At 39.2% G+C, this 21,011-nt stretch overlaps 1 protein-coding gene across 1 annotated transcript in view; it reads left to right on the plus strand.

The window, feature by feature from the left end:
* Positions 1-6,344: 6,344 nt before the first annotated feature.
* CYP20A1 (cytochrome P450 family 20 subfamily A member 1) overlaps positions 6,345-21,011 on the plus strand; it is a 55,185-nt gene continuing 40,518 nt past the window's right edge. The window contains exons 1-4 of the mRNA XM_019635742.1: positions 6,345-6,513; positions 11,184-11,233; positions 12,776-12,942; positions 15,479-15,621. Coding sequence (XP_019491287.1) covers positions 6,442-6,513; positions 11,184-11,233; positions 12,776-12,942; positions 15,479-15,621 — 432 coding nt within the window. The 5' untranslated portion in view covers positions 6,345-6,441. The remainder of the gene's footprint in view (positions 6,514-11,183; positions 11,234-12,775; positions 12,943-15,478; positions 15,622-21,011) is intronic.

A 21,011-nucleotide genomic window follows, 5' to 3' on the forward strand; every position in this document is an offset into this window, starting at 1 on the left:
ATATTCATACACATATAATGAATTACTTGTCTACAAATGTGCCAAAATAATTCAATGGGGGAAAGAACAGTCTTTTCAACAAATGGTATTAGAACTGGTTATCCATATGGGAAAAAACATAATCTCTCACCTTTACCTTGCAAACTACCTTAAAGTGAATTATAGACCTAAATTTAAAACCTACAACTATAAACTTCTAGATGAAATAATGAAAATACATTTCACAATCTTAATGTCACAGGTGAAGAATCTGAGTTTAGGAAAGTTGAATCTTTTATAATTGGCTGCAAGCAAACCTGCCTGACCTTTGCCCTGGAGGACAACATTATTATATGATAAGTAAGCAAATTTGCCTTCTATTTCAGAGGGAGACTCTTCCAAGGTTTGCTGTACAAACATCCTGGAAACGGTATATGCAGAACAAAATGGCAGTTAATACCTACCTTGCTTGTAAGAGACTCAGTTTCCCAACACTGCCCATCAGCTAGGTTTTGTCAGACCACCAAGTCTTAAGGACCACAAGGTAGAGGCAAGGTGCTGGAGCAAGTAACCCAGATCCCCATAGTATCAACTGTTGCACCAGTGCTCATTCCTCAGTTAATATATTTAGTTTTGTAGGTGATCCTATATGATCAGATGGAGGAGGAATAAAAAGCCCAAGTTTGATTTACAGATGGGATGGCTCAGTATATGGATGAAGCTAAAAATAGATAGCAACTGAATTGAAGCCTTATTTATGGGCAGTCTTGAAAGATGGTGGCAAGCAAAAACCATCTCAGTGGGCAGATCTTTAATGGTGCACCATGTCATTCACTTTGCATGGAGAGAAAAGGTCCAAAGTTAGAATACTTGTATATGGAATCATAGGCATTAATGAATGGCCTGGCCAACTGGTCAGAGGCATGAATGGAAAACAATTTTAAGATTGAGGACAAGAAGGTCTAGGATGGAGGTATATAGATGAACATAATGGGAGTGGGAAAGAAATGTGAAAATCTTTTAGTTACGTATTAACAGCACCAGAGCTCACCCCCCATAAAAGAGGCACTAAACAATCAAGTGGACAAAGCAACCAATCCAGTTCATGTCAAGTAGTCCCTGCATTGGCCACTCCAAGCTGGTACAGTGGGTACATCAAACAAGTAGCAACAATGGCAGAAATGGAGATTCTACATGTTTTCAACAGCATGAACTCGGTCTACTTACCAAGCCCGATCTAGCTATTGCCGCCACTGAATGTCCAACTTATTAGCAGCAAAATGCAAGGCTTACTACCAATATAGCATCATTCCTCAAGACCAATGGACAACTGGCTGGAAAATTGGCTATTTTGGACCCCTTCCATTCTGGAAGAGCTAGAGGTTCTGTCTCACAAGAATGGACACATTTTATGTAGGTTTGCCTTTTCTGTCCAGAGGGCCTCATCCAGCACCATTATCTTAAGGGCTTTGGAGTGTTTGATTCACTGGCAAGGGATCACACATAACATCACTTCAGACCAAAGGATCCTATTCACTTTATGGTAAATAGGTGCTGGAGGAAGCCCTAGATAATAAGATCCACTGATGATATTATATCCATCCCCCACACACTGCGATCCTGATAGAACATCAGAATAGGTTGGTGAAGCATCAGACTGGAGGCAGTTACTCTGTAAGGATGAAGTGTTATTCTTAAGGATTTACTATTGACATTAAATTGAAGCCTTTTTTATGGTGCTATGGCTCCAATTACAATAATGCATAGATCAGGAAATCAAGGAGTGGAAGCAGAAGTAGCACCTCTGACTTTCATTCCTAATGACTCACTGGGAGGCTGTGCTTCCCATTCCCACAAACTCTGGGCTCTTCATGATTACAGGTCCTAATCCCCAAAGGGGCACAGAAGACATAGCAAGAGTCCCATTGAATTGTGAGATACAAATGTTGCCTGGGCACTTTGGTTTCCTTCCATCAGCAAGGGAGGTTCAGAGAAACTTGGGATGTGATCTTTGTCTTTCACTGACCAAATGTCCTGATATGAGTCATTTTGTTTTTCAAACAGTGCCCTAACTTTAGAATAAGAGACTTAGTAAGGTCATGCTGGCATTGTACCTCTACAACTGGCACAATTAGCTTTTGGAGACTGATACTCAGCCATATCAGCCCTGCAGCTGCACAAGATAGGGGGTTCTTTTGAGACCACCATTGAAGCTTTCAGGTTCATCTGTACCTTGTGTTGAGAATTCAAGGCCCGGAGCTTATTTTTTTCCTTATATAATAAGATCTATAGTACAATCAGAAAAAGCCATCTACTCTACAATCTTTTGTAATCCCTATGTTGCCATCAAGAGTCACTTGACCACCCAAAGTTTTGTTGCCTACTGGCATTCCATCCCATTCCACCACTGGTGATAATTTGAATAACCTTGTTGCCATTGCATGCCACAGACTATCAAGGATTTATGTCATTGATGTGGTCATCAAGTATGTGTTTAACATGGCCCAGAATTCCATCTTGTTTCTGGGAGTCACTCCTGGTGCCAACTTGTCAGTTCTGACAGGAAACAGAGTCTAACCCAGATGGTTCAAAAGACTTTAGTGAAGGGACTATATGCTGAGGTATAAGCAGGGTTAGGGGCACTAACAAGGGATGCTGAAGTATCCAGAGACTAGCAACAGGAAACTATTATCACTCCTAGGTCTTAAGGGGCAAGGAGAGAAAATAATATTACTGTTGCTCAGAAAGGGTGGAGGATCATAAGAAGAGCTTCTACCTCGAAAGCAATACTTGTAGAGGGATTTAGTCCCTGCCAGATAATGTGGCTCAGAGCAGAGAGGGAGCAAAAAGGAAGCTTCTAAACTTGCTTTTTTTTCAGACTCTGTGTACTGATGCCTCTTATTGGTGGAACCCCACCAGAGGCTAGTTTATAAGGGAGCTCTCAGGTGGTGTCACCTGTAGGAATTAACTCTGATGGTTACATTATAGGGCAAAGAATGGCAGAGAATGGATCTGAGGGTGTGGGGAGGAGGGTGGGAGAATGGAGAACAACCAGCACGAGTGTTTCCATTTACGTCTTTATTTTCAATAAAATGGAGAGGACCTAATTGAGATGTGAAGGTGAACAACAGACCATTAAACATAATATAATCCTAGTTAATCATATTTTAATATATATAAATGATTTTTAGCCTGTATCTCAAAAGGACTGTAAAATATTGAATGATGTTGTTATATCAGTGTCCCATCTTGTTATTTATGTGAAAAAGGTTTTCCAGGGTTTATATTTATTAAAACAAAAAACAAGAATAGAATTGGTAATGAATCCTGGCTAATTTTAGCAACAAATGTTCATTCATAAGTACACAAACTAATTGAAAAAAATGCCCATTCATCTGAAGAGATGTATTTCCAATAGAATTTTAGTTATGTTTACTACTTTATCAAATTATGTATTTATTTTTTGATCACATGTATGACATAATTGTAATAACTTGATCCTGAAGAAATATTTAAGTTTTAAAACTTGAAATGTTTTAAATTTTTAAATATTTTATTTAAATGTTTGTCTTTTAAAATATTAAAAAATATTTCATAGGAGTTTTAGAGATACAAAATTGAAAAATATTTAAAAATTCAACATGTATAGGGTTGAAATATTACAGGTGATCAAAAAAAAACTTTCAAGAATAAAAATATGTTAGGATAAAACTCTGTGGGATAAGTGACTAGAAATAAGTTCAGAAAAAGGAACCATGAAAAATTTCCAGCTCTTCACAAAGAATTTATGTATTTAAAAAAAAATGCTTGGGCCAGCTGAGTGGCGCAATGGTTAAGAACTGGCTTGGGACGCCAGAGGGCCCTGGTTCGGATCCCACATATGAGGGCCAGCGACACTGCCCTCTACAGCTAAGATGCTGAACAACAGCTCGACCTGGAGCTGAGCTGCCATGAGTTGCCGGCAACAGCGTAGGCTGCAGCCCCTGCTGCAGTGGGTTGCCATGGGCTACCATGTGAGCGGCCGTCCAGAAGCCAGAGACTGATCTGCCTAGCCCGGGAAGAATGCAATGATGGTGCCAACTTGGGCCAGTGAAGCAACGTCCTCCACAACTACACTGAAGAACAAAAGGACAGCAACTTGTCTGTTCCCCTTCCCCCAATTCCCCAGTGCTGTTGCCATCCCCCAATTCCCCAATAAAAATCTTTAAAAAAAATGCTTGATGATAGTCATCACATCATTATGGTATTTAAATTCCTTTTTATACATGAAAAAGACAACAATTTAAAAATGTTTACAAATATTTACAATATAATTCTATAAGAAATTTAATCCTTTGAAGTGAAGATAAAAATTTTAGATTTCAACACAAAATGTGTGAAAGTATATATATTGTTTTTCAAAAATACTTTTAGGGAAAAATTTGAACACAAGAAGAGGTCATTGTATAGTTTTAGAGACTCAATCTCTAAAATACTTTGCCCTGTTTAACCTCTGTAATTTCTGTTTCTTTTTCATAGATCCTCAAAATTCAGAGGGTCTCAGGCTCTAGGTCAATTGACTAAAAGGGGAGTGAGTCCAGATATCCTGGGGATTGGTGCCTAGGGTTACTGCTACATTACACACTTAAAAACCTGATGTTTACTGTTTTGAAAACCTATTTGAAACATGAGTTTGATGGGAAATGTCTTCAAAATTCAAAAGAGATTTAAAAATGAACTTTTGAAAGACACCTGTATGCAGAGAACTAGAATTAAAACCATTAATTCTGCAAAATTAAATCTCAAATAGCAACGCTTTCATACATTTGCTATAGATGCCAAAAGATTTGCAATTTTCAATGATTCATGCATATTCATAAAATAAGTAATTTATCATAGAAACTCTAAAATCTGCAATTATTTCTCTTGCTAATTGCCCTTCCTTCCCTGGTCCCCTCCTTGGATACTTTATATTATTAAAGCTATAAAATCTATAAACACTTTTAGGATGCTTTCACTAAATGTAACACCAGTAGGTAGCAGGCTTTGCCTTCCATTATCCATGTCAAAACTTATGAGTCATGTGAAATAGAAAAGGGTTCCTAATGCTAAAGTAGATACCACTTTTTTGGGAGCTGTGCCAAATAAAATATTGAATATTTGTGCTAAATAAAATATCGAACCTTACAGGCAACTCTGTGTGGTATTATTTACACTGTTTTACACAGAAAGAAATGGAAGCTTAGAAAATTCAAGCGATTTACTGTAAGTCTAGCGGAGCCAGGAAATCTTATCCACCACAAGCATCACAGAATCACATTTCCTAGCACTTAAAACATAAATCCTTTTTTTTTTTAGATTTTTTTATTGGGGAATTGGGAGAGGGGCAACAGTGTTGGGGAATTGGGAGGGAGGACCAGCCAAGTTGTTGTTCTTCAATCTTCGTTATGGAGGGCGCCAGTCGCCATCTGGCTTCCTATTGGCAGCTCATGGCCCTAAGCTCAAGGTGCTGTGTTCAATCTTAGTTGCGGGTGGGCGTAGCCACCATTCCATGCGGGAGTTGAACCAGCAGCCTTGCTGTTAAGAGCGCATGCTCTATCCACTATCCACTGAGCCATCCACTGAGGGGGGGGGCAGCTCAACTCAAGGTGCCGAGTTCAGTCTTAGTTGAGGGTGGGCATAGCCCACCACTGAACAGGCAATCTTGTTGTTACACCAGCTGAGCTGTCCTGCCACCTGTTGGCAGCTCAGCGACACCTCAGATCAGGCTCAGCTTCACTGGCCCATGTGGGAATGGAACCTGAGGCCCTGTTGCTCAGAGCTTGCCCACTTAAGCCAACTCTTAACCAACTGAGCCACTCGGTGGGCCCCTAAAACATAAATTCTTTTGTGAAACAAGGAACACCTAAAGGTGCTTGACTCCGACACTTCCCTGTTCGGGTTGGCTTAGATCAGTGGTTTATCACTGCGTTTAACAACTTTGTTAAAACACAGATTGCTGTGCCCCTCTTCCTCTTAGTGTCTGATTCTCAGGGTCTGGTATGGGATGGACAATCTGCATTTCTAGCAAGTTCCCCAGCAATGCTGCTGCTGCTGCTGCTAGCCTGGGAACCACATTGTGAGAATCATTGTTTAGAGGTTTGAATCTTAAATTCACTGGAAAAAGTGTTGGTCGGGGCAGAGCGATGACTACTAGCGTTTCTGTTATCCCCTGTAACTCCGTCCCCAAATCGTGGGCGTGTCCTGAAGTCGTGTCCACTGTAAGGCCCGCCTTGGGGTCCCGTCCCGCTGCGCAGCCGCGCCTCGGCGCTCCATTGCTCTCCCCGCCAGTCCCCGGCCAGGCGTTGGCCACGCCCCTCGCGGCGCATTCGCTGGCGGGTTCCGCTGGGAGCGTCTCCCACACGCTCATTCCTTAGGCCGGGTCAGGCCGAGGCGCTGCTGCCGGAGTCAGGGATCCGAGACGTGGCTCCGGGCGGAGGAACCATGTTGGATTTTGCCATCTTCGCCGTTACCTTCTTACTGGCATTGGTGGGAGCGGTGCTCTACCTCTACCCGGTAACCGCCGTCTCGGCCGTCAGGGCTCTGGCCGCCTCCCCAGTCTCTGTCTTGGCCCGCAAGTTCGAAGCTCTGCCCGCTGCGGGCCGCTGGGGGCGGGCCTGAGGGGAGGGTTGCCGGGGCAGCGATAGGAACACGTGAGCGCCGCGGCTGGCGCGCGCGACACCTGCGTTGAGAGGCGAGCCTCCGAGCAGCACGACGACCGCTTCATGCCCGGGGGGAGGCGGGCGAGTGGCTCAGCTGCTTGGGCAGCGGCGCGGTTGCGGGCGGCCTGAGGGCTGTTCCTCGGGTCCCGCCTTTCCGCGCCCATCTTCGCTGTGCCACTGTAACAGGGCGGGTCTCAAGTACTTTGGCAGTAACTCTGCCAAACCCAAATTCCATTTTCTGCTGTGTCTGAGAGGAAACTGCCTTCCTTCCTTTCCTGAGGCGTCTCCAAGCATTTTTTTGTGCCGTCTGCCTTTCCATCTGCCTTCTGATCTGTCGTCACCGGAATGCAAAGTCCTCAAGGGCCTAACCGGGTCATGCTCCTCGCGCAGCGTCAGAGGCAAATGGAATGGAAATGGTGTCATGTGTTATGTGTGAGCTTGCCTTGCTTGGCCTCTGTGCTGCGTCACTGAATCTCATCCTAACCTTCTTGCTCTGCTTGCCTTGTCAACCTCAGGGTGGTTCCGAACACAAAGGAGCAAGTGGTTGGGGAATCGTCCTTAAAACGTGTTCTACAAAGCAAGGTAGTGGTTTTATAGAAAAAGGTGTGAAGTTGTTGAACAACACCAAATATAATAATACATCACTGATAATGACCGAATATCTTAAACACTTTCAGACCTGGTAAATAGCTTGGACTGGAGTGTCACAACTATGTAATCTGGAGTTTCCTTTATATCTTATTTTCTGAGAAACCACATTTGGTGGCTCCAGGTCTTGAATTTTTGATAGTCTTTAAACGGGACTAATAGGAGCAACACTATGTTTTCAACCAAATATGTGTCAGACACGGTTCCGTGTGCTGGGGTACAGCAGTGAGCACCCAGAAAGAAAATTCCTGACTTGTGGAATTTATATTCTAGTGAAGGGAAACAGGCAATGTACAACAAATAACATTTAGTATGTTAGTGTTAAGTATTATGAAGACAAGTAAAGTTGGGTGTAGGTAGGTGGTCAAGAAATAAGGAGGCATTTGAGCAGAGACATGGAGGAGATGAAAGACCAAGCCATTCAGATACAGTAATACCTCAGTTTGTGAGCATAATTCATTCTGGAAACAAACTACTCATATTGCAAGACATCGCTCATTTACGAAGTTAAAATGTATTAGGTTGGTGCAAAACTCGTAATGGCAAAAACTGCTATTACTTTTGCACCAACCTAATAGAAAAGTTTGCTCGTCTTGTGGAACACTCGCAAACCAAGTCACTCGCAAACCAAGTTACTTGCAATCCAAGGTTTTACTATATTTGAGAAAGCATATCAGGTAGAGAAAGCAAATGCAAACCATCAGGGAAATGCTCCTAGTGTGTTCCGGAAAACAAGGAGACCAGTGTGGCTGAAATGAAGACACTCATCAGAAAGATAATGCCAGAAGGATGGAGGATGAAGGGCAGATTTTAGTTGTAGGCCATTTTGTGGACTTGGCTTTTACTCAGGATGAGAAGCCACTGGAAGGTTTCAACAGAAGGTGACATTTTAGATTAAGGGAGTTAATTTTTGTTATTTAAATTTCAAAAATCATTTTAGCTGCTATGTTAAAAATAGACTTGTGGGCCTGAGGCAAGGGTGGAAGCTCATAGTGTAGTTAGGAGAGTATTATAATAATTTTGGTGAGAAATGGTATGGGCTTGGACCATGGTAGCAGAGTTGGTGTGAATTGGTCCATTGTGAAGATAAAGCCAATGTGATTTCCCAATGGATTGGATGTGAAATGTGAGAGAGGCATCAAGGAAAACACCAGACATTTTATTTTATTTTATTTTTTTTTAAAGATTTTATTGGGGATGGGGAACAGTGTTGGGAATTGGGGAAGGGGAACAGTCAAATTGTTGTCCTTCAATCTTAGTTGTAGAGGGTGCAGCAAGCTCAGCTTCAAGTCCAGCCTCCCTCCGGCTGCCCGTTGGCAGCTCAGGGCAGCTCAGCTCAAGGTGCCGTGTTCAATCTTGTGGGTGGACATAGCCCACCATCCCATGCGGGCGTCAAACTGGCAGCCTTGTTGTTAGGAGCACGTGCTCTCACCAGCTGAGCCATCCTGCCACCTGTTGGCAGTTCAGTGGCACCTCAGCTCGGGCACAGCTCACTGGCCCATGCGGAAATTGAACTGGCGACCCTGTTGCTCATAGCTTGCACTCTTAACCAACTGAGCCACTCGGCCTGCCCACCAGACTTTTTAGCCTGAGTAGCTGAAAGAATGGACTGATTCCAGGGAAGACTAGTGTTTTGTTTGCTTTTATTTAGTTTTATTTTGATGGGAGGTAGTGGGGATTTGTAGAGATCAGGAGTTTGGGTTTCAATATGCTATATTTGAATGCCTTTTAGATATGCAGGTGAAGATGCGGAGTAGATAATTGTTGTATAAGTCTTGAGTTTAAGAAAAAGTACAGGCCGGTGATAGAATTTGGGAGCTGTCAGTGTGTAAAAATGGTAGTTAAAGCTGGGAGACTATTTGTGATCTCCCAGGGAGTGTAGATACAGGAGAGAAGAGGCCCAAGAACAAGCCCTGAACTCTCCAATATTTAGAGGTTGAGGAGAGGAAGAAGAAACAGCAAAGGAGACTGAGGAAGAGCAGCCAGATAAATAGAAGGAAGCCAAGTGTTTTAAGCAGAAGCTAGTAATGAGCTAGAGTTATGTTGCAGATATGTCTAGTAAGTTAAGACCTGAGAATTTAGTAGCATTGGTAATCTTAAGAGTGTTTCAGTGGGATGATGGGGATAAGCCTGAATGGAGTGTGTTTAGAGATGTCAAGTATAGACAACTCATTAGAGTTTTGCTGGAAAGGGGGCTGGTAACTGATAGGGAAGTAAGGTTAATGGAACTTTTTTAAGTTGGGAGAAATTACATTATGTTACTGTGCTGATAAGGATTGTTAAGTCATGAAGGGAAAATTGATGATGTAAAACGGAAGAGAGAAGCGCTGGAACAATTTTTTTGAGTAGGTGGGAGGGGATGGGATCTAGTGTGGGTATTGGGATGGGGGTATATGTACATTTCATTTGGCGCATAGACAGTTCATCCATAGTAATAAGAGGGGAGGTGAAATCAATGAGCATAAGTATAGGTGGATAGGTAGCTGTGTGTCTAAATAATCTGATTGTTTTTATTTTTTCAATAAGTTAGAAGCAAGATGATCAGTTATTGGTGGAGATAGAGGACATGAATAGAGGACATGAAGAGAGAGAAGGAGTGAAATAGTTATCTAGAAGGTGATAGACTAGGGAAATGTGTGATTTCCAGGCAGCTCACTTGAGGGTCATGAAATTAAAATGAGATTAGTTAGCATGGCTGTGTTTTTCTCCAGCTGTATTGGTTCGAGGCAGTTGACAAAATGTTGGATTTAATCAGAATAGGTGTTTTGCTAAGTGATTATGACAAAGGATACAGGGCAAAGGAGTTAAGGTTATATGCAAAGGAGTGGTTATAATGATGTACTATGGAATCTTAGCTGATTAGAGTGGAAGAAATGAGTATATGCATGGGTTGGTTAAAAATCCTTTTTGAGTAAAAATACTTTCTGGGATCAAGAAAGATAGGAGATGCTGGGAGATTTGAATGCTTGATGTTAAAACTCTGGAGAAGTTGAAGTTATTGGTAATGTTAAGATCTAGTGTATGGTTATGGGAATTAGTGGCTGAGGTAGGGTGGAGGTTTGAGTCGAGGAGAGATGGGTCAGGAAAGAGGATAAATTTCTGTAGGCATAGAAGTCTGGGGCATGAGGGAAGACCTGGGAATGATGATCCTGGGCCTCATGTATATAAGGAAAAAGGTCATTATTTTGGAAGGTCTCAAGGCACATGGTAGTGTTGAGACTATAATTATTGGGGAGATTGAAGTTTTGCTGGGGCTTGCCAGGTGCATGCCAAATTTGGGATCCATCTCATCATTGACAGTATTTGAGAGATGTGGATGTAGTAAAGGGCAGGAGAGCATTTAACCTGGTGTTTCAGGGATCACCCTTCATTTCTGTTAATGAGTTGTAGAACTTGGTGTAGGAGCCACCTTATCCAGCATACACAGGCTTCTTAGGCTCCCTCTTCCTGGAACTGTGGAAGCCAGGATTAGGGCAGTGGGGAGGGGTTGTCCTTAGTATTTGCACATTGTTAGAGCTTATTCACTCTCACTTGCCATTAGTTTTTTTCCAAGTATTTCAACATTTCTGTCATAACACAACTCAGTAAAATTGTTCCAGCATTCAAAGACATCAGTTGTGTTTTCTTTCCTGTGAAGATATCCTTTCTGGAGCCCTCCATCATCCTTCCCCAGTCAGTACTTGTTACCATCTCATTATTCTTTTACTATCATTGTGGGTATTCTCTTCACTACAGGGTACCCTATTTCCCGAGATTCAACTGAATTGGAAAGCCATCATTTAAGATCCTGCAGATGTCTTGGTAAAACATGTCTGACTTATGAAATATACATATAATAATTCATTATACTAAATTGTTTTAAAATTTTTCCTTAAGGCTTCCAGACAAGCTTCAGGAATTCCGGGGATTACTCCAACTGAAGAAAAGTGAGTATTTTTTTGGAATCAAGTAGAGTCAGCTCTTAATTTTTGGTATAAAAAATGAACCATATTTTTAGATTACTCAGCTTATTTAATTCTTTTGTTTACACTCAGCTTATTTCTTGGCATACAACCTAAACTTCGTTAAGAACAGAAAGGAGGATTATATAAACCAAAACCTTTAATTGCTTTCATCCCCAGCCAGAAAAAGTTGAAAATAGAAAGACAGGATAAGAAGGAAAAAAGGAAAAAAAATTGACATAGTGATCTGATGTTTTCCATCAGCCTATGATGATGTTATGTTCATTGCTATCTTAAGAATGAGGTGCTGCCAAAATTGGGTAGTTTCTTAGTGTCTAAGTCAGATGTTTCTTGTTTACCTTTTCTTTTTTTAAAGGTTTTTATTGGGGAATTGGGGAAGGGACCAGCCAAGTTGTTGTTCTTTAGTCTTTGTTGTGGAGGGCGCCAGTCGCCATCTGGCTTCCCGTCGGCAGCTTGTGGCCTCTAAGCTCAAGGTGCTGTGTTCAATCTTAGTTGTGGATGGGCGTAGCCATCATCCCATGCGGGAGTCGAACCAGCAGCCTTGTTGTTAAGAGTGCACGCTCTATTCACTGAGCTATCTGGGGGACAGCTCAGCTCAAGGTGCCAAGTTCAGTCTTAGTTGCAGGTGGCATAGCCCACCATCAAACAGGCAATCTTGTTGTTACACCCGCTAAGCTATCCTGCCACTTGTTGGCAGCTCAGCAACAGCTCAGCTCAGGTGCAGTGTCACTGGCCCATGTGGGAATTGAACCAGCAGCCTCGTTGCTCAGAGCCCACGCTCTTAAGCCAACTCTTTTAGATATTTTTTTAATTGGGGAATTGAGGGATGGGAACAGCGCTGGGGAATTGAGGGAAGGGGAACAGACAGTTGCTGTCATTTTGTTCTTCAGTCTAGTTGTGGAGGACATTGCTTCACTGGCCCAAGTTGACACCGTCATTCCCAGATGAGGCAGATCAGTCGCCAGCTTCTGGACGCCACTCACAGCGGCTTGAGGGCCGCTCTCACTGGCTGCTGGCTACACATGGTAGCCGATGGCAACCCACTGCAGCAGGGGCTGCAGCCAACGCCGTCGCCTGCGACTCGCAGCAGCCCAGCTCCAGGTCGAGCTATTGTTCAGCATCTTAGCTATAGACGGTAGTGTCACTGGCCCTCATCTGTGGGATCCGGGGCCCTCTAGCATCCCAAGGCAGTTCTTAACCAATGCGCCACTTGGCCAGCCCCTTAATCCAACTCTTAACCAGCTGAGCCACTCGGCCAGCCCTTGTTTATCTTTTCTTACTTGGTTTGAAGTTTTATGAATTCTCAAAACATCAGACAAATCCATATCTAAATATAACTATAGAAAGTGAGAAGTCAAATATAATAGAGTTTTGGATTTTGCAGTAATTTGAATTTCAGGTACATTTGGTCTCATCTCTTGACACAGTTAATTCATAATCAACTATTGCTTTTCTGATTCTCCCAAATTAAATTGATTGTTTTGTCAAATGTTGCTCTTTTCTCAGAGATGGTAATCTTCCAGATATTGTGAACAGTGGAAGTTTACACGAGTTCCTGGTTAATTTGCATGAGAAATATGGGCCTGTGGTCTCCTTCTGGTTTGGCAGGCGCCTTGTGGTTAGTTTGGGCACTGTTGATGTACTGAAGCAGCATATCAACCCCAATAAGACATGTAAGTTTAATTTTCTTTTTAATTAGCTGATCCTTATCTTTTAAGAATAAATGTCTATAAATAAAGATCCACACATTGTTCTTGGATAGGAATAGCTAACATTTATTGAATGCTTTATACTATGTGCCAGGCATTGTACAGAAATCTTTATATTTATTACCTCATTTAAGACACAATATTGTAAAATGATGATTTTTTTCTTTCAATTTATGTATGTCTGAGCATATGTGTGCGTGTATGTGTGTGTGTGTGCCAAAAAAAATGTTTACACATTTTAAGAAAGGAAAAAACTGTATTAAAATTGTAATATTTAATATATACCAATAACAGAAAATGAATACAAGTCATGTGTATACAGTTTTTTGGCACCCCCATTTTGTGTGTGTGTGTGTGTGTGTGTGTGTGTGTGTGTGTAAATCCCAATGTGAAATTTTTTTGGAACCTGAAAAAATAGTTCCAGGGTACATCTGGAAGAGTAGAGATACATGAGCAGCCAAGAAACATCCAGAAAAGCACATTAATGAGGGGAATACTTGTAATATCAGATAGAACAATGTATTTATAAAGTTAGATTAATTTGAAGAACCTTGTACTGGGATTCACTCACAGTAGTTCATTAGACAAACCAAGTATATATGATAAAGATAACATTTTATGGTAAGGGGGAAGGTAATAAATGATATTGGGAAAACTGGTCAGCTATTTGGGAAAAAAAGTCTGAATCTTGCCTTACTCTTTATATAAAAACAAATTCCAAATGATTAATGTAAAAGTAATAGAAAACATGGCTAAATATTAAATTTTTTGAGGGGGGTTTGTTGATAAACCCTTTCTTACCATGACATGAGATGTAGGAGCCATCAAGCACAAGATGGGTAAATCTGTCTACATAAAAATGAAAAATTTCAGTACAATAAAAATACCTTGAAAAAGGTTAAAAAAGAGAGATGGGAAGATGTTGGCCACTCATTACTACACATAATGAGTAATAATTGATGACTATATTCCTGTAAAATAAAAAGGTAGAATGAAAAAGTTTAATAGAATTTGGAAAACTATTTCCCACCCATATATATAAAGTAAATAAAAACTAATAAGAAAATAAAAATAAAATGCAATTGTAGAAAAATGGGCAAAAACAAGGTAATTAAGAAAGAAAAAATACAAATGACCGATAAGCAAATGAAAAGATTTTAGCCTCATTAGTAACCAGTGGTATGCAAATAAAAATGAGATTTTTACCTTTCTGACTAAAGGGATGAAAAATATTGGCAAAACTCATTGTTGATGAAGAAATAGAGAAGCGTAGAGTATATATGTTTTACAAACTTTCTGGAGAGAAGGTTGACAATGACCTTTGACTTAGCAATGATGTTTTCAGGAATTTCTCATGAATTTGATAATCACATAAATGTGAAAAGATATATTACACTATTTATAATAAAAATTTGAAGCAAAGAAATATTTATCAATGGCTGCTTTTACTTTCAGGCCTTAAGATGATATAGATTTATTTTACTTAGTAACTACTTGTATAGCAATTACTATATGCAGGCACTTCTAAACTCTTTACAAATATTAACTCATTCAGTCTTCATAACAACCTTATGAAGTAGGTATTATGGTTGTCCCCTATTGAACAGAAGACAAAATTGAAGAACCAGAGAGGTTAAGTCATTTGCCCAACATCACACTACTAATTTGTGATGAAGCTGGGACTCTATGCAGTTTTGGCCTGAGTTCATGCTCTTAACCACTAAGCATTCCACAACATAGAAAGATGGCTCTGTCAGGAGATACGATGATGAGTAAAAACAGATGGCCTCTGCTCTTATGGAGTTTATAGTTTAGTGTCAGGGAGTGGGGGAAGCATCAGATAGTATTCAAATGATCACACTAATGAATCAGCAAAGAAGGGACTGTAGTTCTTTGTGAAATCGGACAGGTTTTTCTGCCTTTCTCTCTCTGTTAAGAAATGTTAACAGCTATAAAAAAAAAATCTCTAAAATGTTTAACAGGGAGTATCTCTGTGGTAAGATTTAGATGAATTTTACTTTCTTCTTTGTATTTTACTGTGTTGTAATTGTTCACAATGACAATATATTTTGTGTGTGAAAACAATATACTCATTAAACAAACACTTCCAATAGTGAAGGAGAAAAGAAATTTTTGAACTCAGCTAAATAATTTTAAGTATAATACTTCACAATTATATACAGAAATCAACTTTGCTTTAATATTACTGAAATGAGCTTTTTTAAAACAAAGATATTATTGTCATGTAGGTTGAAAATTTATGCAAGTATTGATGATTTGTAGTAGAATTCCCATTCAGGATATTGTATTCTTGCCAATTTTATTGCCTCTTGAGCTGTTCATATTTAGAAAAGACATTTAAGGGAGGTTTTTTATTTTTTTTTTAAAGTTGTCATGCTCTAGCATCTACAATTCCATACCTCCCTGATCTGTATGTTCTTTTGCTGCAGATTTTTTTTGTGTGTGATTGACTTAGAAATGTTTAATTTGTGTGTTTCAGCGGACCCTTTTGAAACCATGCTAAAGTCATTATTAAGATACCAATCTGGTGGTGGGATTGTGAGTGAAAACCACACAAGGAAAAAATTGTATGAAAATGGTGTGACTAATACTCTGCAGAGTAATTTTGCTCTTCTGCTCAAGGTAAGGTGATAAGTAGCTTGGCCTGAAGTTCTATTGGGTTGTTGGAAAAGTTATGATGCATTTTTGCAATGAAAAACATGGGAAAAATAGGTCATGACTTTTCCGGCAACCCAGTACAATACAGATAATATTGGGTTGCTGGAAAAGTCATGACGTATTTTTTCTGTTTTTTATTGCAAAAATGCATCATGACTTTCCCGACAACCCAATAGTTATTTTTGACCATTGGTGTGTTTTCTTGTCTTTGCTACTTTTACTCATCTTTCTAAGATGATTTTTGTTTTCCTGAAATTCCAAAACAAGACAATAAACCAAACCAAAACAAAACGAGAAACCTAGACTCCCTATATAAATTGGAATGATAGGAGTGGAAAGAATCTGAAAATTGTTTTTATATCAATAGATTTGTCCCTTGTTTTCAAGCCAGACTCTAAACCAGTGTTTCCCAAAACATGGTCTGAGCTCACCTGAAATACTTCTCTTGTTAAAAATGCAGATTAGTTGGCCTCTACTTTGACAAACTGAATCACTGTGTGGGGGATCTGACATTTTTAAAAAGCTCCACAAATGATTTACGAAATTTGAGAACAGCACTAATTAATACCATTTTTATTTGTCCCTAATGATCCTTAGCGGAGTGCTCTGTGCTCCATGACAGTTGTCTGTGCTCCCCATAGGACTGTCGTAAACACTCAACCTCATTGTAGTATTGCTGGTCCTACCCAGCCCTCTGCTCGCTGTAGACCTGTAGATGTCCTTGCCTCCTGCGTTGCTGAGGCTATAGAGTCCTTTAGGTGTGAACTCTCTGAGTGTCCTTCCCCCACCAACAAACTCTGTCCATCTCAATCCCTCTTCTTTGTTTTCATTTTAAATCTTAAAGAGTTCTTTCTTCTGTCCAAAGCAAATCCACCCATTTGTGCCCTTTAAATGTAATGTAATTTATAAAGTAATGTGTGGTTGCTATAGCAAACATGGGAAATCTATCGGTATAAAGAAATCACCCATAATTTCCATATATATATATATATATATATATATATATATATATATATATATATATATGGATATATATATATATGGATATGGTTGAGATCATACCATATGTAAAATTTTATGTCCTTTTTTACTTCAAAACATATCATAAACATTTTATCCTATCATTAAAATTCATGCAAAAAAACTAAAGTTAGGCTTCCTTTTTTCTAATACTCATTTTACAAGATATGGAAAAACTTAGAACTAAATTCTAAGGAAAAAAATAAACATTTTTAATACTGTATATTACCCAGTGATAACCATGTTTAATATTTTAAAATACTTTCTATCATTTCAGTCTTTTCTGTGCGCAATAGAATTTTAATCTGCATCGTACTGTGTGGATAGTTTTAGACTCTGCATTTTTTTACTTACCATTATTTTGTAAGCATTTCTATAACACTAAGTATTTTTGAAGATTACATTTGAGAGGAGTCTTTAATGTCAATTTTACCTCCTAAATCTTTCAAATTGGTCTTCTCTCCACCAGCACTTCCATCATCTTAGTTTAAGCTTCTGTCATCTTACCTGGATTGCTTGTTTCTCTACCTTCTGTCTGCCCTTCTCCCCACATCTGTTTTCTACCTTCTGCTGGGATTCTTAAACTTATTTTATGACATGTACCTCTTAGCAGTTTGGTGAAACTTACAGACTTCTGAGAATAATATTTTTAAATGTGTAACTACAAAGGAAACCAATATAGATATCAAAATAATATTTTTAAAATTTGGTGTAATATATGTGGTTCATTATTAGTGCATTAAATAACAATATTTAGCAATGTTTTTAAAAACGTCCATGATTTAAAGTAATGATGTTATGAGGGATAAAACCATCATTGTGAGATTTTTGTAATAACTGTTATATGATGTGAACATATTTGAGATTTGTATTGGTGACAAAGTCAAAGGGCCTGTTCATAATTGAAAGAAATGCTAAATTTTATTTAGAGGCTAGTGAAAAATAAAGATTTCCCCCCCTCATTCAAATTCACGGACTTCTGGATTCTATGCAGACCCTTTGATATCTCTGGACTTGAAGTTTAGCACCCCTGAGAATAGATACTTTCAAAATGCATTTCTTACTCCATCACTCCCTTGGTCAAAAACCTTTCCTGAAAGGTTTGTTCCTGGGACAAACTCCAAAATGTAATCTTAAAGGCCACATGTGATTTAGCCTGCCTACTCTTCCAGCCTTGTTTCCCACCTTCTCATTTGTTCCTGTACTCTGGCCACACTGGTTTTCTGTTAGTTCTACATTCTGCATTGTTCTCGCCAGTCTCAAGGCCTCTGTACAATTTTATTCCCATTGACTGAATTGTCTCCCTAGCTATCCCGCATCTACTTAATGCATGTTCATTCTTAGCTTATAGTTTAAATGCCGCTTCCCCAGGGAAACCATCTCTGATCATCCCACTATCCCTAGGTAAGTCCCCCTTTAGAGGCTGTCATAACATGCTATACACTTTCTTCACAACACTTCCCAGTTTGTCATTATGTTTTGTGTAATTCTTTGAATGTGTGTCTCCTAAGCTGTGTGTTCCATGAAGGGAGGGACTCTTCTTTTTTGATTACTACTGTACACTTGGCTCTTGCTGTAAAATAGGACTTCAGTAAATATTATTAAATTAGTGAATGAATACTGACCAATTTAAAGTTCCTCAATTCGTTTGTCTCCTTTCTTATCTCGATGGGTCTATTCTTGCTATTTCCTCCCTGGAAACATTTTTCCCACCTTGCCTGGCTAAGCCCTACTCCAATCCCAGTTTAGTTACATAGCCTTCCCCATGCACCCTCTCTAAACTACCATAACAGCCTGGATATGCTTACATAACAAAATTAAATCCATTTTCTTAACTCTCGTCCTTTTTAGATTGTGTTTTCCTTTCCCTTTCCCCTAATCTATGTACCTCTAACAAAGCTGTTTATTTTGTTCGATGTTTAATGTAGCTTCTTGGGAAATAGATTATGGTGTAGTGCAAAGACTATTAAGCTTGGGCAAGAAACTTTGAACCTTGCTTCTGTCATTTAATATCTGCATGATTGTTTGTATGTCACTTGGCCTTTGTGAACTTCTATTTCCCCATCTTAAACTGAGGGTAATATCCATATTACAAATTTGCTGTCAGGATTATATGAGATAATGATGTAAAACATCTGTCAATACAGTAACTACTCAAGAAATACCTTCCCTTCCCTTTTGCTTGAGAAAGATGTTCCTGCCATTTGTTTGCTGCTTTTCCCCTCCACATTTTTCTATTCTGTTAACATTTCTCCTTGTTATTTTTCCTGCTCCTCTGAAAGCATAACTCCTCATTAATATTTCCAACTTAGCTAAGACATTCCTCTTTCATGGAGAGTTTTTATAGTTGATGGGCCTATTTGTGTCTCATTTGGAGAGTTACATAGAAGTCCTTTCTATTCTATAGAGATTAAACCCACATTCACTCACAAGTGCACAAACACCCTCCCACTTACTCTTTCATTATATAAAAGTAAATAATTTTAAAAATCATGGAAAGTTCAAAACAACAAAAATAAAATAGTGTAATGACCATCCATGTCCTCATCACCAAATTTAATAGTTATCAAATTAGACTCAATCTTATTTTATCTATACCCCTCCTTACTTCCCTTGTCCTCTCTGGATTATTTTAAAGCAAATTCCAGACATCATACCAATGAGGACATGCTTTTTAACGTTCCTAACAGCCTTTAGCATGTAATAGCCACTTGGTCAGTTTTATTTTTTTTCCTCCTCTATAACTTTGTTCATTCCTCCTAAAATTATTCTGCCTATGCACTATAAGCTTTTTCGTAATTTTTTTGAATTACAGAATACTTGATAGCTCTTAAGAAGACACCATATTGACTCTTGTCCTATAGTATCCACTTTTTAGAAATTACATTTGGTAAATGCTTAATGCCTTTTTTTCCTTATTGGAGTTCTATATAAAACTCACACTTTCCATTCAAGACTTCAGACTGGGTTGCTGAGTGAGTCTACAGAAGCATTAATTGGCTCTTTTATCCATCGTTTATTTTCTAAAAACAGACCAGACAAGGCCTTTAACAATGGCTGGCTGCTGATTAGTTTCTCCCTTTTCCAGTTCCCATTTCTAACTGATAGCCGCCGTTATTCACAGAGCCGTCAGGACACTTGTATACCAGATTCCCACCCTCTCATTGTTATCATTCCTGTTTTGTATCTCAAGGTTCTATATTGGTCATGCTCACATCATGTTTTCTGGATCTCTCAGGTTGACTGTTAGGTTGTCATAGCTGTTCCCATCTTCCCTCATTGTCCTCCCTGGAAGCAGTTGTGTTGCTTCTCTCTGAGCATTCACCAGTCAGGATCCTCTTTTCTATTTTGTTTAAATACTGAACATTTGAAAGAATCTTTTTGTATTTAATTGTATGTCTTCAGGGAATTTTGCCCATTTCTCTTTGCTTTGCTTTCCTAACACCTATTTATTCAGTAATATTTATTGTTATAAGCCTTAACTATTTTCTTTTCTGCTTCAAACTAAGTAACTCTAACTTCTTTAATCTTTTATAATAGGCTCTATTTCCCAAACTTTCAATCTTTTTGGCTGTTGTTCTGTGTTCCAGTTTTTTTCTCCTTGTTCTTGATCAAAGGCAAATCAAGGTGGAAAATTATTTCCCAGTTTTCATGTTTCTTGTCATTGTATTTTCAAGCTTTGGTCCATTGACGGGGTCCATATGTGAGAAATGTGTTTCAGATTTTTATTGTCAACCCCATAGCACAAGCCAGTTACTTAGCTTAGGCATTAGTCAGAAATACCAATTAAATGTGTAATCAGGGAGAACATGACCGAAGAGGATCCTCCTCTTTTCTGCCAGTGGTTCTCTTTAAAAGAATAGTGCTGTTTACCAGAGTTATCTCCCCAAAATAAGTTGTATATTTCATATTGACACAGTAAACCTTTTGCCTTTTTTGTGGGGGTCCAGATCTGAGTTCTGATTCTTCTCTAATCCTCTCAAACCTCACGCTATGAGTTCTGTCTCCTTCTTGCCCTGACCGTCTGTGTTCCAAGGCTGAACATAAACCTCCACTTTAATTCTGTGAGTGTAACTTCTCTCTTCTGTGTGCTTCAATCCAATATTATCCTGTGATTTTTGGGCTAAATTCTGATTTAACAAGTATTTCTGGATTTTAGAATTTGTGACTATAGTCCAGAATCCTTTTAATTAACAGCTTAGTAATACTATTATTTTTGTTTTTTTTAAGATTTTTTTTTTTAAATTGGCTAATTGGGGGAGGGGAACAATGTTGGGGAATTGGGGAAGGGGAACAGACAAGTTGCTGTCCTTTTGTTCTTCAGTCTAGTTGTG

Source organism: Hipposideros armiger, unplaced genomic scaffold (assembly GCF_001890085.2).
Source record: "Hipposideros armiger isolate ML-2016 unplaced genomic scaffold, ASM189008v1 scaffold_23, whole genome shotgun sequence".
Classification (NCBI taxonomy): domain Eukaryota; kingdom Metazoa; phylum Chordata; class Mammalia; order Chiroptera; family Hipposideridae; genus Hipposideros; species Hipposideros armiger.